This window comes from Opisthocomus hoazin, chromosome 19 (assembly GCF_030867145.1).
Source record: "Opisthocomus hoazin isolate bOpiHoa1 chromosome 19, bOpiHoa1.hap1, whole genome shotgun sequence".
NCBI classification, from domain to species: Eukaryota; Metazoa; Chordata; class Aves; order Opisthocomiformes; family Opisthocomidae; genus Opisthocomus; species Opisthocomus hoazin.
In genome coordinates this window covers 281,656-298,389 of record NC_134432.1, presented here as the reverse complement: position 1 = coordinate 298,389, position 16,734 = coordinate 281,656, and the positions used below count along the sequence as shown (strand labels likewise).

The window sequence follows — 16,734 nt, the reverse complement described above, 5'->3', positions numbered from 1 at the left end:
GTTAATTAATCAGTTGTGAACTTATTAGCAATAGAATTTATTTAAGCAAGCAATGAAGCAGGCAAAACAGCGCTGGGCGGCCGGGGAGCCTCCTGCTCCGCCAACGGTACGCACCCCACCCCCCAGCAGAGTCTCTTTTTATAGTTTAGTAGTTCCGGGCTCTATGTGGCACATGCTGGTATATTGTTTTTGCGGCTGCACGTACTGTTGCGAGGGGGTCATCGTGGTCCCTCTGGGGGTCGTGAGAATGAAGGTCGTAGTTTTCCTCCGCGTTGTGGATCAGTTTCTTTTCTCATTTGGTCATGCTGGTCCAGCACGAAGCAGGAAGGATTCGTGCTCGTTTGCTCAGCAGGATGTCGATAATCTGAGGTTTGGTTTGGTGATTTGTCAACGTGCATTTCAAGGCTTACTGCTATCACAGCAGAACATCTCTCAAGTGGTCGGTGGGGTGGGTTGAGAACCGGCTGAGTGGCAGAGCTCAGAGGGTCGGCATCAGCGGTGCGGAGTCTGGTTGGAGGCCCGTAACGAGTGGTGTGCCCCAGGGGTCAGTACTGGGCCCAGTCTTGTTTAACTTCTTCATCAACGACCTGGATGAAGAGTTAGAATGTACCCTCAGCAAGTTTGCTGATGACACAAAACTGGGAGGAGTGGTGGACACACCGGCGGGCTGTGCTGCCATTCAGCGTGACCTGGACAGGCTGGAAAGCTGGGCAGAGAGGAACCTGATGAGGTTCAACCAGGGCAAGGGCAGGGTCCAGCCCCTGGGGAGGAACAACCCCAGGCACCAGGACAGGCTTGGGGCGGACCTGCTGGAGAGCAGCTCTGCGGAGAGGGACTGGGAGTGCTGGGGGACGACAGGGTGACCATGAGCCAGCAGTGTGCCCTGGGTGCCAAGAAGGCCAATGGGATCCTGGGGTGCATCAAGAGGAGTGTGGGCAGCAGGACGAGGGAGGTTCTCCTCCCCCTCTGCTCTGCCCTGGTGAGGCCCCATCTGCAGTGCTGCATCCAGTGCTAGGCTCCCCAGTTCAAGAAAGATGAGGAGCTACTGGAGAGAGTCCAGCGCAGGGCTACGAGGATGGTGAGGGGACTGGAGCATCTCTCCTGCGAGGAGAGGCTGAGGGAGCTGGGCTTGTTCACACTGGAGAAGAGAAGGCTGCCAGGGGACCTTAGAAATGCCTCTAAATATCTGCAGGGTGGGGTTCAGGAGGACGGGGCCAAGCTCTTTCCAGTGGTGCCCAGCGACAGGACAAGGGGCAACGGGCACAAACTGGAGCCGAGGAAGCTCCAGCTGAACCCGAGGAAGAACTTCTTCCCTCTGAGGGTGCCGGAGCCCTGGCCCAGGCTGCCCAGAGGGGCTATGGAGTCTCCTTCTCTGGAGATATTCCAGCCCCGCCTGGACGCGGTGCTGTGCCCCCTGCTCTGGGTGACCCTGCTTGGGCAGGGGGTTGGGCTGGGTGACCCCCAGAGGTCCCTTCCCCCCCCCCCCCCCCCCGTGTCTTTGTGACATAGCGACCGGCCCCGTTCCGCCCTCAGCCCCGGTCAGAGCCCAGAGCGAGGCCAGGCCCCGGCCCCACCGCCTCCCCAGCCGGACAGCGCCGGCAGCCGCCACGGGTCACCTGGGCAAGATGTCGGCCTTCAGAGCCGGCCGGGTGAGCGGGGGGGGGCCGGGCCGGGCTGGGCCGGGTGGGAGGCCGCGGGGCGGGGGGCGGCGGGAGCAGCCGCGGGCCGAGGCGCCGGGGTCCCCCCGCCGGGCAGCTGGACGCGGGGCGGCCCCCCCTCCCCCGCCGCCCCGGCCCTGGGCTCCCAACTGGGTGAAGGGTGAAGGGCGGCGGGACGGGCGGCCGTCGCCCTGGGGCCTCGCCAGCGTCGCACTGCCCTTGGCGGTTCTTCTGGCCCTGGTGGCTCTGGTGGCCCTGGTGGCTCTGCTGGCCCAGGTGGTTCTGCTGGCTCTGGTGGCCCTGGTGGTTCTGGTGGCTCTGGTGGCTCTGCTGGCCCTGGTGGAAAGTTCTGCTGGCCCTGGTGGCTCTGCTGGCCCTGGTGACTCTGCTGGCCCTGGTGGTTCTGCTGTCTGTGGTGGCTTCGGGTGGCCTCGGTGTCTCTGGTGGCGTTGGGACGCGGCAGGCACTGGGCGTGAGCATGGCTGCGGGTGCCTCAGCGCCCAGCCCACCGAGCTGGCCAGCGGGGCGGCCAGCTGAGTGGGCGGGGGTCGGCCGGACCCCCAGATGTCGGGAGCGGCGGGTTCCCGGCTGTAACCCGCAGGAACGACGTTGCGCGCCGCTCGGGCGCGAACGCCGCGCGAGTTCTCTGGCACGACCTCGGCAGCTGCCTCCGCATTGGGCATCGCCGCCGAGCTCTGGACTTTGGCTGCTTCAGGCCCAGCTTTCTGGTGGCAAAAATTATGACAATTACCTGGCTTTTTCTCAGCCCCATCTGCTTCTTGCCCGCTTCCGGATAAAATAAGGTGTGAAATGTTTTGGGGGGATCCAGCTCTTTGCAGCGGTTTGTCGGAGCTGTTTGATCCCGTTGGTTTTACCGCGCGACAGCGGCCGCAGCGAGGGGAGAACGCTCAGCCGGCCAGGTGGGACTGGGGGAAGGCAGCGACCTGGCCAGGCTGGAGAGCTGGGCAGAGAGGAACCTGATGAGGTTCAACCAGGGCAAGGGCAGGGTCCTGCACCTGGGGAGGAACAACCCCAGGCACCAGTACAGGCTGGGGCGGCCCTGCTGGAGAGCAGCTCTGTGGAGAGGGACTGGGAGTGCTGGGGGACGACAGGGTGACCATGAGCCAGCAGTGTGCCCTGGGTGCCAAGAAGGCCAATGGGACCCTGGGGTGCATGAGGAGGAGTGTGGGCAGCAGGTCGAGGGAGGTTCTCCTCCCCCTCTGCTCTGCTCTGGTGAGGCCCCATCTGCAGTGCTGTGTCCAGTGCTGGGCTCCCCAGTTCAAGAAAGATGAGGAGCTACTGGAGAGAGTCCAGCGCAGGGCTACGAGGATGGTGAGGGGACTGGAGCATCTCTCCTGCGAGGAGAGGCTGAGGGAGCTGGGCTTGTTCACACTGGAGAAGAGAAGGCTGAGAGGGGACCTTAGAAATGCCTGTAAATATCTGCAGGGTGGGGTTCAGGAGGATGGGGCCAAGCTCTTTCCAGTGGTGCCCAGCGACAGGACAAGGGACAACGGGCACAAACTGAGGCACAGGAAGTTCCGTCTGAACGTGAGGAAGAACTTCTTCCCTCTGAGGGTGCCGGAGCCCCGGCCCAGGCTGCCCAGGGAGGCTGTGGAGTCTCCTTCTCTGGAGATATTCCAGCCCCGCCTGGACGCGGTGCTGTGCAGCCTGCTCTGGGTGACCCTGCTTGGGCAGGGGGTTGGGCTGGGTGACCCCCAGAGGTCCCTTCCAACTCCGACCATCCTGTGACGCACCGTGCCGCAGCGGCTGGCGGTGGCGAGCGGTCCAGGCGCAACGCAGTGCCTGCTGGCAAGCACGGTCCCGAACTACGATGCCCTCATCGGCGGTGCCGTGCCCAGCAGCGGCCGGCCTGTGCTTCATCACCCTTTACCTTCGCAGACGTTTTCCGTTTTCTCTGGAAACGCCTCGTCTCCCCCTGGTACTGCCTTGTGCTCTCCCCGCTGCGGCACGCGGGAGCGGCGGAGATCTCACACCCGTCTGCTTGCTTCCTCAGCAGATGCTGCGAGCCGTGGTGGGGCGCGGGTGGAGGCCGCGCTCCAGCAAACCCGCTCCCAGCGCACACGCCAGCAGGCCCGGGGCTGGCTTCAGCTTTGGTAAGTACGACAGGTTTGGGGAGGAATACGGCGTTACGGACAAATCAGAGTTAGGAGGAAAGCCAGCCGCGCTGCGGTTTGGTGGGAATTTACAAGGGGTTTCTTCTGAGTAGATTTCTGTCCTCTTTTAAAAAATCATTTGAAAACCAAAATCACTTTCCTCTCCAGCTGAGGAAAGCCGGGCATGTTTGTGATGTTTATGGGGTGTTATTCTTTTTCAAACTGATGTCTGTCTTCAGCTTTTTCATTGCCAGAGTTCCCTCAGCTTTGAAGAATGATCTCAAGTTGCTTTTACAATGTTAAAATAACTGTCTGTAGTCTTAGTGGAACGCGGTTGTAAAGAAATTCACCCCCGATTAGGCCTGGTACGTAGGTAAGAGCAGATTTAGCAGCCAGATGTTTGGAGCGAGTAGCCAGAACCACCAGATGAGGAACGCCGCTCTGCCTCCGTCTCCTCCTCCGTTACGCAGCGCTCCCCGCTGCGTCGCCACTGGCGTGCGGATGAGTCGGTCAGAGATCAGCGCGGGTTTTCTCTGGAGCGAAGGAGGAGGTCGAGCTGCTTGGTTGCTGGAGAGGCGCGGGGAGGCGGGTCCGCGCGGTCTGGGTTGTCCTGGGAGGAACTCACGCTTGGTTCTTCTTTTCTCGTCACCTGACAACTGGCAGAATGAAAAAGAGTACGGAATTTGCGAGGTGGGTTTTTTTTACGTTCTTTTTTTGCTAGAACTGACTGATGAACAGAAAGAGTTTCAAGCCACTGCTCGGAAATTTGCTGTGGAAGAAGTTATTCCTGTTGCTGCACAGTACGACAAAACTGGAGAGGTAAATTTACCATAGAGTAGGGGGGAAAAAGTCAATTTTTATCTTAATCTGTGTCAAATTTAAAATGTTAATGGTGACGAATCCGGAAGTGATTCTGCCTGTCTGTTCCAGTATCCTCTGCCGCTCATAAAACGAGCTTGGGAGCTTGGTCTTATGAATTCGCACATACCGGAGAGCTGCGGTAAGTAACCGTTCTTTTTCATCTGTAAAATAAAACAAAGAAAAGGCCTTTGAGGAGATTTATATGTTCCGTATAAAACGAACAGTCGCCCACTCGACGCTCTAAACTTCCTCAGCAGGCAGGCTGGCGCCTGCAGCTGGTGCCGGGGGCGGACGTCGTCTGGCCACAAACTGGGCAGATCACGATTTCCTAATTTGTGACCAGGTTTTCTACCGTGGCGACAGCTGCCCGACGGTCCCCTGGCGCGGCGCGGCCGCTGGTGGGGCGGAGGGGTCAGAAGATCGTGTTTTGATCTCGTTTCTGACGCAGGCTGGAGCAATTTCCGAGTTTAGTCCGGAAGGACGGTGTTCCAGTTTAGGTGTCGTGCGGTACGGCAGCGCTTCAGTGTGTGACTGACCTTGGAAAGAAAGAGATTTTCCTTTTGCGTTTATATTACCTGAAAACGAAGCTGGGGAGTTGTCCCTAGCAGAGCCTGTATTTTTGAAGTCAGCGGAGGGTGGACCTTTCATCAATAATTTAATTAATAAGGAAGAAAGAGACAAAAGGAGTAATTGTGAGGAGCAGCCACAAATTCTAGGGAAACTCGAGGCTGAAAGAGCATTAAATTAAAACTTAGAAGGGACAAACTGGACGCCATTCCTTTACAAGGTCTGCAAGGGAGAGCGGGGAAAATGCACCCCAGTCAGCCTGATGCACCGTGTAAATTAAGAACACGATGAAGTACAGTGGAGCAGACACGCCTCCGGCACGCCGTGGGGTTTTCCTAAAAGGAAGTCAGGGCACAAAAAATAAATGGAGTTTGCTGCAGGAGCTGATAAGCCTGTGAACACCTGGGTGGTATAAAATGCTCAAACTTTGGAAATTAATGTGAACAATCAGCTGGTTTCATAGCGGAAAAATCAGCAGCACAGACTGGCTGGCGCTTGGGCTGAAGAACCGGGGAGAGGGTGTCCCCAGGGAGGTCACAGAGTTTGCTGGGAATACCGAGTTACTCCGTGTTGAAAAGGTGTGAAGAGCTGCAGGGGAAGGCTGTGAAACTGGGCGACTGTTAAAATGGCAGACGAAAATCAGAACAGGAAAAATGATGCACCCAGGAAAGGAAAGAAGCAATCCAAGCTTCCCAGAGCAAATGGTGTCGTCTGAGCAAGTTAGTGCCTCTGGAAAAAAAAACAAGATTTGGGGGGTTAGAATATAAAGTGTTGTGAAGATGTCAGCAAAATGCCCACAAGTGGTCAAAGCCATAAACTTCAGGTCAGAAATTAAGAAGAGAATGATGAAAAAAGCAGAAGGCATAATTCTGCTGCTGCCTGAATCCAAACTGCGCTTGCCTCTGCAGTTCTTTAAGCAGCCTGATCCTGCCACCTGGAAAGGGCGTCGTGGGAAGGGAGGAGACTCCTAAAAAGCTGACAAAGATGGTAAAAGGTACAGAACAGCTGCTGAGTGAGAAACACCGCAGCCGTCAGTGTGGTGGGGCGTCTGAGAAGGGACCGCTAGCTCACCGTCCCTTCGGTGCGACCCGAAGGCAGCAGGGCCAGAGCAAGTGAAAGGAGGTGGCTCCACACTAAGTGCAGAGTTAATTTGTGCGGCTCGTTACCCCTGGATGATACCGGTGCTCAAATTGTACGTGGGGGCAAAAAGAGAGCGGGCAAATCCCCAGAAGAAATGTCTTGTCAGGGGCTGGCTGACAGAGAGACCAAGGAAACTTCTGGCTGAGGAAGTCACCTGAAGGCTGAGGAAAATATTCTGAGGACGTATAGCTGTATCGTTACTGCGTTTTTATCCACTTGCCAAAGTGCTGGCTGCTGTCGGGAGCAGATTACCGGGTTGGTTTTCTGACCGATGGTTGGTTTTTGTATTCCTGAGTGCTGTGGTAGCTCAGGAGCCCGTGTCGCCCTTCCTCTGCTTCCTAAGAACTCTTCAGAAGATTCTCAGATGTGAGGTAGTTGAAAGGCTTTGGCAGTGCATTCTCGCAGTTGTCCCACATCAAGCCTGTCACCCTGGAACGGAGAAATGTGATTTTTAAGTCATCTGTTACTAATTGCGAAAACTTTTCTTTAGAAGTCTTGCGTGGGAATGTCTGATCGAACACAGGGCACAATCAGATGCATGAGGGGGAATGTGTTTCCGTTAATTAATTTTTGTCGCTCACTGATGTGTTCCACTTCAGCCTCGTTTTAGTCAGTGAAATATTTGAACTGTAGGTGGTCTGGGCCTCGGCACTTTTGAGTCCTGCCTTATAACGGAAGAGTTAGCGTACGGATGCACGGGGGTTCAGACTGCCATTGAGGGGAACTCCCTAGGGGTAAGCGCTGTCCCTTCCTGCCTCCTTTCAGCTGGAGTCCGTGCCCTTTAGAAAGGTGGCTTAATGCTCTAAATATTTAATTTTCTTTCAGGAAATGCCAGTAATCATTGCGGGAAATGAGCAGCAGCAGAAGAAATACTTGGGAAGAATGATAGAGGAACCACTTATGTGTGTAAGTAGGACCTGGGAACACTGTAGAATGTTCCGAAATTACATTCATTGGGTTTTTGGGGCTGTTTAAAACACTGATATCTACTCACAACTTAGCCTGTGTTGGTTTTTAAACAAACCGTGGCGTTTACTGAAAGCCAGGGAGTACTGAATTAGATGTAAGCAGGAAGCAAACAGAAGATACTGCCTGGAAAAGCATCCGAAGTCGCTTCCAGGAAATTAACGCCTTTGAATTCACTCTCAAGGGAAGCTGCAGGGGTGTAAGGAAAATGCAAGGTTTGTAGGAGCACAAACGCAATCAGATGGGCATTAAACTGCACTTAGGGATGTCAGGTGATATTTAAGCAGAACTTGTCACATAGAAAGATGTAAAGATTTATGTGCAGTGCGTTAAAATGGGAGAAACTAAGCCTCATGAAATGAAGAGCATGGTTCCCATAAAATTTTACTCTGTGCTCTTACTTTCAGATTTCAAAGATCGTCAGCTTTCGTATCAGAGTTTGTGAAGCATAAGGGAGGGGGGTGACTTATTAAAAGTTACAGAATGGTTCTGGTTATCATTAGAAGATAATTCCAATTATTATTATGGATTTATAAGGAGAACTAACCCTATGTGCTTGGACTCTTGCTCAGACAGCTATTGGGGTTTTTCGATGTAGTATTTTGGGGTTTTCCACACAGCCCACTTAAGACTTTTACAGATCAGTTTGGTGCACGTGATTCTGCAATAATTTCTGATTGCTTAAAACCAGAGTTTTATTCCTCAATATTTGGCATTTTCTTTTCTTCTAGGCTTACTGTGTAACCGAGCCTGGCGCAGGCTCTGACGTGGCCGGTATAAAAACCAAGGCTGAGAAGAAAGGAGACGAATATGTCATCAATGGTCAGAAGATGTGGATCACAAACGGTGGGAAAGCAAACTGGTGTGTTGGCTTTTGACTGGCGTCCCATTCTGTTACTCTGTTCCGACCTGAGGTGCCCCCCACACCCCCCAGTTAGACACCAGCGGTTCTCTGAAGGTCTGGTACAAAGCTGAGCCTTCGTCATGGTGCATCTCGCTGCCCTTGGACCTGTGACCAGTTCGTCAGGGCAAGGTGTGAGGCAGGACCGTGCAGTGTCTCACATGGACACTGAGCGATGACGGGACGACTCCGCTCAAGAAGGCCTCTCAATTTTTGCTGCTGTCAAACAAAACCAGTTCCGCTGTCTCTTCCGGGAAGGGCAGCACCAGTCAGAGTTAACTGGCCCAGTGCTCAAGAGGCTCCTGTTACAAGGGACCTTGCTCTGTGGCTGTGGTGGCCGAGATCAGGTGCTTCTGATTCTGCTGGAAACGTCTCTCACTTCCAGTGAAGACAGAAAAATGCCAGCATTGTGGTGTGACTTTTTATTTTGCTAAGGGAAGACATTTGCCCAGTGCCAACGGATCCAGGTTTTGCTGTGGCGTCTGTGGAGGTGCTTTACAACACAGACCTCCTTCATCACGTCTCACACAAGAGCATGCTCATCCCCACCACACAGACTCTTTTGAATTCAAGAGGAAAAACTTGACACATTTATGTCTAAAGCTGCATTTTCTTGTTATTTATTTCTTTGTTCAAGGCAGACCCCTCAAGGAGAATCTACCACAGAATCATCACAGAATCACAGAATGGTAGGGGTTGGAAGGGACCTCTGTGGGTCATCTAGTCCAACCCTCCTGCCGAAGCAGGGTCACCAACAGCAGGTTGTAGAGGACCTTGTCCAGGCGGGTCTGGAATATCTCCAGAGAAGGAGACTCCACAGCCTCCCTGGGCAGCCTGGGCCAGGGCTCCGTCACCCTCAGAGGGAAGAAGTTCTTCCTCGTGTTCAGACGGAACTTCCTGTGCCTCAGTTTGTGCCCGTTGCCCCTTGTCCTGTCGCGGGGCACCACTGGAAAGAGCTTGCCTACCAACCAGCTCTCATTGATGTTACTGAGCACCATCAGTGTGATTTAGCACTGTTTGATTTCTAATGGAAAAAAATTCCTTTATAGCTTATACTTAGCAGAACAAAACTGAGATCTTCGAAATCAGCTGATAACTTGAAGGTTCTGCACGCAGTACTGTAATTCCTGATTTTTACGTACGTGCTGTGAATCGGTTTCTGTTGTACTGTGCGTGAAGCCGATGGGAATGTTAAGACTTAAAATACATGGAAAAGGTGAAGGACCTTTGCGTGCTGACCTGAGGTGACTGTAGTAAATCTGGACTTTGGCGGTAAGAGACGCACTGACACTTCCTCTCTCTCGCTGCCTCTCCGTTTATTTTTGGCAGGGCCAAAGGGTTGTTAACTGAGTGGCAGATCTATTATATGGTAGAAAGACACATAAAAGCATCCCATGTGTTAGCTAAAAAAGTACCTGATCGTTAATTGCGAGGAGAAACGGACTGCCCTCGTCTCTGTTTTACACCAGGTATTTTCTGCTAGCGCGTACCGATCCAGACCCAAAAGCTCCCGCAGGCAAAGCCTTTACTGGATTCATTGTGGAAGCGAATAGCCCTGGAATCCAAGTCGGAAGAAAGGTGAGGAGCGTACCTCTGCTTTGACAAGCCAGGAATTCTCATTTGCTTCTAAAGCGGTAACGCAACAATCTGCCGTTCACACTGGAGACCCTGGGCTAGTTCTCTTTGGGGAAAGAAAGACAAACGAATGATTACGGCTGCAGAATCGATTTCACAGAGACAGGAAACCGCTTGGACAAATTACGGGCATGGCGGTCTGTAAATGCAAAGCTAGTGTTTGTTGTGTACGTGATGATTTTTAGACAAAGCCAAAGTGTTTTGGGGAAAAAAAAAATTACCTGATGCTTTGAGTAAACTGAAGAATGAAAATGTGTTGCACTTTGGCAGAATCCCATTGAGTTGCACCTCTGTCAACTTCCCTGTACAGGAAATGAACATGGGCCAGCGCTGCTCCGACACAAGAGGTATTGTCTTTGAAGATGTCAGAGTTCCAAAAGAAAATGTATTACTAGGTGAAGGAGCTGGCTTTAAAATCGCAATGGGAGCTTTTGATAAGACCAGACCACCCGTAAGTATCAGAAAGAAGTTACTTAGAAATTCCCTTTATATTTTCCGATTTTCATGCTGTGCTGTGTTTAATTCAGGTAGCAGCTGGTGCTGTTGGGTTAGCAAAAAGAGCGCTTGATGAAGCTACCAAATATGCCTTGGAAAGAAAAACCTTTGGGAAACCAATTGTTGAAGTAAGTTAAATATATAAAAATAAGTATATCCAAAAGCTACGTTTTCATACCTGCTGTACTACGAGTGAATTTTCAGCGTTGTTCCTTTACATTCAGGACGTGTGATTTATGGTATCTCTGCCACTGCTTGGCTTTTCAAGTATATAGGTCAGCGCTATCTGAGTAAATCTAGTTATGCAGTAACTCCTGGGATTCTTCAGTAATTTATTGATGATAATGGCAAAATCACAAAGAAAACTCCACCCAAAACCCTGAAACTGTCAGGACACACTGAAGCTCTTCAATGCTCATGAGCAGGGATTTTCAGGGAAGGAGGAAATCTCCCTGAGGCAGGGACACAAGACTCACAGTATTAATACTAACGGAACACATTGCCAATCACACTGTTTTCCTGACTTAAAGAAATATCCATAAACATCCGACTAAATACAGATCTCATAAAAAGGAAAGCACATCTTCATCAATCAATACTTAATCCCTGTGACTAAGTGGATTTTAGAATTAAAAACTGTAAAGTCTGGGCGGCCCAAACGGTTCAGGAACGGGGCTTGAGGTGAACCGGTGTGCTACACCGAGGGATGGAAAGGGGAATCAAAATGTGAAGTGATAACTGGAGGGCTGGAGCACCTCTCCTCCGAGGACAGGCTGAGGGAGCTGGGGCTGCTCAGCCTGGAGAAGAGAAGACTCCGGGGTGACCTTAGAGCAGCTGCCAGTGCCTGGAGGGGCCGACAGGAAGGATGGAGAGGGGCTTTTCACAAGGGGGTGCAGTGATAGGACAAGGGGGAACGGCTCTAAACTAAAAGAGGGCAGATTTAGAGTAGATACAGGAAAGAAATTCTTCCCTCTGAGGGTGGTGAAGCACTGGCCCAGGCTGCCCAGAGAAGCTGTGGCTGTCCCCTCCCTGGCAGGGCTCATGGCCAGGTTGGATGGAGCTCTGAGCACCCTGGGCTGGTGGGAGGGGTCCCTGCTGATGGCAGGGGGTTGGACCCAGATGATCTTTAAGGTCCCTTCCAACCCTTACTATTCCATGATTCTATTCCATGATTCCATGATTTTGAGAGCCTGATCCAAATTCTGGAGAACTCAAGTATGATTTCCTGAGCACGTTGAGTTTGCAAATTAAGATATTAAGAAGACTTTATTCTGCTTGGAAGTCAGAGGGTTTTAGGCAGGCAACGTTAACGTGGTTTGTTTCCTCAACCGCAGCACCAAGCAGTGTCTTTCATGCTTGCTGAAATGGCCATGAAAGTGGAGCTGGCCAGGATGGCTTACCAGAGGGCTGCGTGGGAAGTCGACGCTGGCCGCAGGAACACCTACTACGCTTCCATCGCAAAGGCCTTCGCCGGTGATATTGCGAACCAAGTAGCTACGGACGCAGTGCAGATTTTTGGAGGAAATGGATTTAATACTGAATATCCTGTGGAAAAACTCATGAGAGATGCTAAAATCTACCAGGTGAGTAAAAGAGAGGATGCAATCTGTATAGTCATGCATACATTTTATATAAAATACACTAATGGCTACTTATTTGAAATGGTGACGTGCACACACATAGAAGTTTTGAGGCTGAGAGCAATAATCCTTCCATTTAAAAAAAGGGCATGCAAATCAGGCAAATTCTTGCCTACAAAACTCTGTGTGCATGAGATCAACAGCTTAACCTGCCCAAGAGGAACAGCTGAGTCTTCCCCTCAGCCCCATACCTGGTGCAGAGAGCGGTCGCTGGAAATCGCATCCTGTGCCTTGTCATACCCAAAGCGGGCGCACAGAACAAGCGACACGCGGTGGCTGCACCGAGTGTGCCGCTTGCCTCCCTCCTCGTTGAGTCTAGAGGAGAACACTCCAGCAGCTTCTGCCTCATTCCTCATCAGTCACGGTGGGGGTTGGTTTAGGGGTTGTTTTTTTTTCCTTTCTGCTTCCCAGGCTCTGCATCACTTCTTGCTGTGCTCTGAACCTTCCGCCTGAAACTCTGGTGTCGTAAGCTGGGCTTTACTTCACCTGAGATACCACCAGCACTGAGTGTCACGTGTTAGTTATCTTGTGTGTGTTCATTAACAGAAGTGTGGCGCAGCCTGCAGTGATTAGCCTTAAAAAAAAAAAAAAAAAAAAGCCCAGAACAAAACCCCCAACAAAATGTTCTCATATTTACTCATATTTAGCCCATAGTCGCTCATAATCCCCAGATCTTTTTCTTCAGCGTTATTACCAAGAAATTATTCCCCATCATAATTCTTCTTGTAGCATATACTATGCTACAGTTCTTTATTCGGAAAGAATGATTGAATTATGTTCAGGAAAACCAGGAATCTTTTATCTTTTCACATCTTCCTGACATTAATAATGACTAGAAAAAAACACACCGAAATAGAGGACAACAAGAAATGCATGTGGGCCGTGACCCGCAGCGCTGTAACAGGTGTCATTCTGAAGATTCTAGGTAGTTGAAAATTCGTTTATTGCTGACTTCAAAACTATTCTCACTAGCTGAGAATTTTTCTCTGTCTAAGGACAGAAAACTGCTGGTTTGGAATCTAAAGGTTCTTCGTATTAATCACACTCCTGCAACTGGGGAAATGAATGAGTAACTGAATTTGTCATGATTGGGCTTTTTTGCTGTCAGGCTCCACCCTAATGTGACCACAGGTTACAGCGTCTTTATTTCTGCGAAGCTGCCTAAGGTTCTGGGGAGGATTATCCCCGTTTTATGACTACAGACAAAGTGAAATTCCATACCTCTGAGCAATCTGCCAAAGATTCGCTTTGGCAGAGCTGGGAGCTGAAAGACTTCAGCCCCTGAGCTCTGTTTCTGGAGGAAAATGTGAAAATACATGCTCAAGAAAAAAAGGAGGTAATAGTGTGTTGAAGACAGTATTAGTTCAGAAAGAGTAGTGGGAATAAATGGATGAAAGGGACCGTTTGCTATGGCCTTGAAAGGCTAGTCAAAGGAAATGCAGCACTTCCAGCACAGGTCACCTCCTCCCCTCCACCCACCGTTTCCAAACCCGCTTTGTGAAGCCTAAGTTACGTATTTTCTTCCCCAGAGAAGACATTTCCCCCATCCTTCTTTACTCACTACCTCTGTTAATTCCATGAGAACCTTACTGAGTTTTGCTGAGCGCATCGGAGAGAACAAGACGGTCACTTGGGATCTCGTGTGGGATTTATTGCATTCAGCCCGCTGTAGTTACTCCAGACACACTGGAATTTTATTCAGTTTTCTTTGTCTTTTGGCACGCCCTAACCCACACAGGGGTAGTGCTATGAAGGTTTACACGTGTAGAAAGATCTGTTAAAATATTAAAAACAACACAAAACAAAAATCAGCTAACATTATTGTAATTCTTCTTTTCAGATTTATGAAGGAACTGCTCAGATTCAAAGGATGATCATAGCCCGGGAACATATCGGCAAATACAAGGCTTAAAGAAACGTTTCAGGCACGTCTGGTGTGGATGTAGTGTTCTGTGTTCTAATGGAAGAGGATCTGGGAGCGTTTCTCAAGACAGAAGGGCGTGGAAAGACACCTTTTCCTTCAAAATCTTTGCTGTGCACATGATTAAGTAGTCCTGCTGCACACCCCGTCCATTCCCTAACTTCGCTCCTTCTGGCGAAAAGAGCCTGGCAGGGACCCTCCCCGTTCCTAGGCTACGTGTGAACTTTGAGGGGGCAAGATAAGCAAGCAGCCCCAGTCTCTGTGCCTCTGTGCGAGCAGTGCCATGGGCAGATGAGGCTGAGCAACAGCTTTCCAGGCTAGCCCCTTCTGCCTGCGATCCATCTGCAGACGTTCGCATTTTCGGAGTAAGACTGCAGGAGGCGCCCGGCACGGACCCCCTAAGTTACGTTTGAAGTTTGAGGTGGCAAGACAAGCAAGCAGCCCCAGTCTCTGTGCCTCTGTGCGAGCAGTGCCATGGGCAGGTGAGGCTGAGAAACAGCTTTCCAGGCTAGCTTCTTCTGGCTGCCAGCTATCTACAAAGGTTCGCATTTTCGAAGCAGGGCTGTGAAGGAGCCTGGCAGGGACCACCCCCATTCCCAGGATAGATATGACGTTTGAGGTGGCAAGACAAGCAAGCAGCCCCAGTCTCTGTGCCTCTGTGCGAGCAGTGCCATGGGCAGATGAGGCTGAGCAACAGGGTTCCAGGCTAGCCCCTTCTGGCTGCCAGCTATCTGCACAGTTTCGCATATTTGAAATAGGGCTGCCGAGGGTCTCGGCACAGACCCTTATGCTACATTTGAAGTTTGAGGTGGCAAGACAAGCAAGCATCCCCAGTCTTTGTGCCTCTGTGTGAGCAGTGCCATGGGCAGATGAGGCTGAGCAACAGGTTTCCACTCTAGCCCTTTCTGCCTGCCACCTATCTGCAGACGTTCGCATTCTCAGACCAGGGCTGCCGGAGGCGCTCGGCAAGGACCACTAAGCTACGTTTGAAGTTTCAGGTGGCAAGACAAGCAAGCAGCCCCAGTCTCTGTGCCTCTGTGCGAGCAGTGCCATGGGCAGATGAGGCTGAGCAACAGCTTTCCAGGCCAGCCCGTTCTGCCTGCGAACTATCTGCAGACGTTCGCATTTTCGGAGCAAGGCTGCCGTAGGCGCCCGGCACGGACCCCCAAAGTAACATTGGAAGTTTGAGGTGGCAAGACAAGCAAGCAGCCCCAGTCTCTGTGCCTCTGTGCGAGCAGTGCCATGGGCAGATGAGGCTGAGCAACAGCTTTCCAGGCTAGCGCATTCTGCCTGCGAACTATCTGCAGACGTTCGCATTTTCGAAGCAGGGCTGCCCGAGGCGCCCGGCACGGACATCCTAAGCTACGTTTGAAGTTTGAGGTGGCAAGACAAGCAAGCAGCCCCAGTCTCTGTGCCTCTGTGCGAGCAGTGCCATGGGCAGATGAGGCTGAGCAACAGCTTTCCAGCCTAGCTCTTTCTGCCTGCCAGCTATCTGCACAAGTTCGCATTTTTGAAGCAGGGCTGCGAAGGATCCTGGCAGGGAACACCCCCATTCCCTGGCTACATTTGATGGTTGAGATGGCAAGACAAGCAAGCAGCCCCAGTCTCTGTGCCTCTGTGCGAGCAGTGCCATGGGCAGATGAGGCTGAGCAACAGCTTTCCAGGCTAGCCTCTTCTGCCTGCCAGCTATCTGCAGACGTTCGTATTTTCGGAGCACATCTAACGGAGGCGCCCGGCACGGACCACCTAAGATACGTTTGAAGTTTGAGGTGGCAAGACAAGCAAGCAGCCCCAATCTCTGTGCCTCTGTGCGAGCAGTGCCATGGGCGGGCAGATGATGCTGAGCAACAGCTTTCCAGGCTAGCCCCTTCTGCCTGCCAGCTATCTGCAGTCGTTTGCATTCTTGATGAACGGCTGCGAAGGAGCCTGACAGGGACCCTCCCCGTTCCCAGGCTACGTGTGAAGTTTGAGGTGGCAAGACAAGCAAGCAGCCTCAGTCTCTGTGCCTCTGTGTGAACAGTGCCACGAGCAGAGGAGGCTGAGCAACAGCTTTCCAGGCTAGCCCCTTCTGCCTGCGAGCTATCTGCACAGTTTCGCATATTTGAAATAGGGCTGCCGAGGCTCTCGGCATAGACCCTTATGGTACGTATGAAGTTTGAGGTGGCAAGACCAGCAAGCAGCCCCAGTGTCTGTGCCTCTGTGCGAGCAGTGCCATGGGCAGATGAGGCTGAGCAACAGCTTTCCAGGCTGGCTTCTTCTGGCTGCCAGCTATCTACAAAGTTTCGCATTTTCGAAGCAGGGCTGCGAAGGAGCCTGGCAGGGACCACCCCCATTCCCAGGCTAGATATGACGTTTGAGGTGGCAAGACAAGCAAGCAGCCCCAGTCTCTGTGCCTCTGTGTGAGCAGTGCCATGGGCAGATGAGGCTGAGCAACAGTTTTCCAGGCTAGCCTCTTCTGCTTGCGAGCTATCTGCAGACGTTCGCATTTTCGGAGCAAGGCTGCCGTAGGCGCCCGGCACGGACCCCCAAAGTAACATTGGAAGTTTGAGGTGGCAAGACAAGCAAGCAGCCCCAGTGTCTGTGCCTCTGTGCGAGCAGTGCCATGGGCAGATGAGGCTGAGCAACAGCTTTCCAGGCTAGCGCATTCTGCCTGCAAGCTATCTGCTGACGTTCGCATTTTCGAAGCGGGGCTGCCCGAGACGCCCGGCACGGACCCCCTAAGATACATTTGAAGTTTGAGGTGGCAAGACAAGCAAGCAGACCCAGTCAGTGTGCCTCTATGCGAGTAGTGCCATGGGCAGATGAGGCTGAGCAACAGCTTTCCAGGCTAGCTCTT

The 16,734-nt window shown here is 52.0% G+C and overlaps 1 protein-coding gene across 1 annotated transcript; it reads left to right on the top strand.

The window, feature by feature from the left end:
- Nucleotides 1-4,506: 4,506 nt before the first annotated feature.
- Nucleotides 4,507-13,905, top strand: LOC142363588 (medium-chain specific acyl-CoA dehydrogenase, mitochondrial). The gene is made up of 10 exons (XM_075439111.1): nt 4,507-4,591; nt 4,703-4,772; nt 6,974-7,074; nt 7,166-7,246; nt 8,038-8,168; nt 9,677-9,785; nt 10,153-10,293; nt 10,370-10,465; nt 11,672-11,920; nt 13,818-13,905. Exons 2-10 carry the CDS (start codon nt 4,745-4,747, stop codon nt 13,887-13,889), a joined length of 1,008 nt encoding a protein of 335 aa, XP_075295226.1. The 5' UTR covers nt 4,507-4,591; nt 4,703-4,744; the 3' UTR covers nt 13,890-13,905.
- Nucleotides 13,906-16,734: the final 2,829 nt, after the last annotated feature.

Coding starts and splice junctions, on each gene's coding strand:
- LOC142363588 (XM_075439111.1), top strand. CDS start 4,745: ATGAATTCGCACATACCGGAGAGCTGCG. Junction 7,075..7,165: donor TTGAGGGGAACTCCCTAGGG/GTAAGCGCTGTC, acceptor ATTTTCTTTCAG/GAAATGCCAGTAATCATTGC. Junction 11,921..13,817: donor GAGATGCTAAAATCTACCAG/GTGAGTAAAAGA, acceptor TCTTCTTTTCAG/ATTTATGAAGGAACTGCTCA.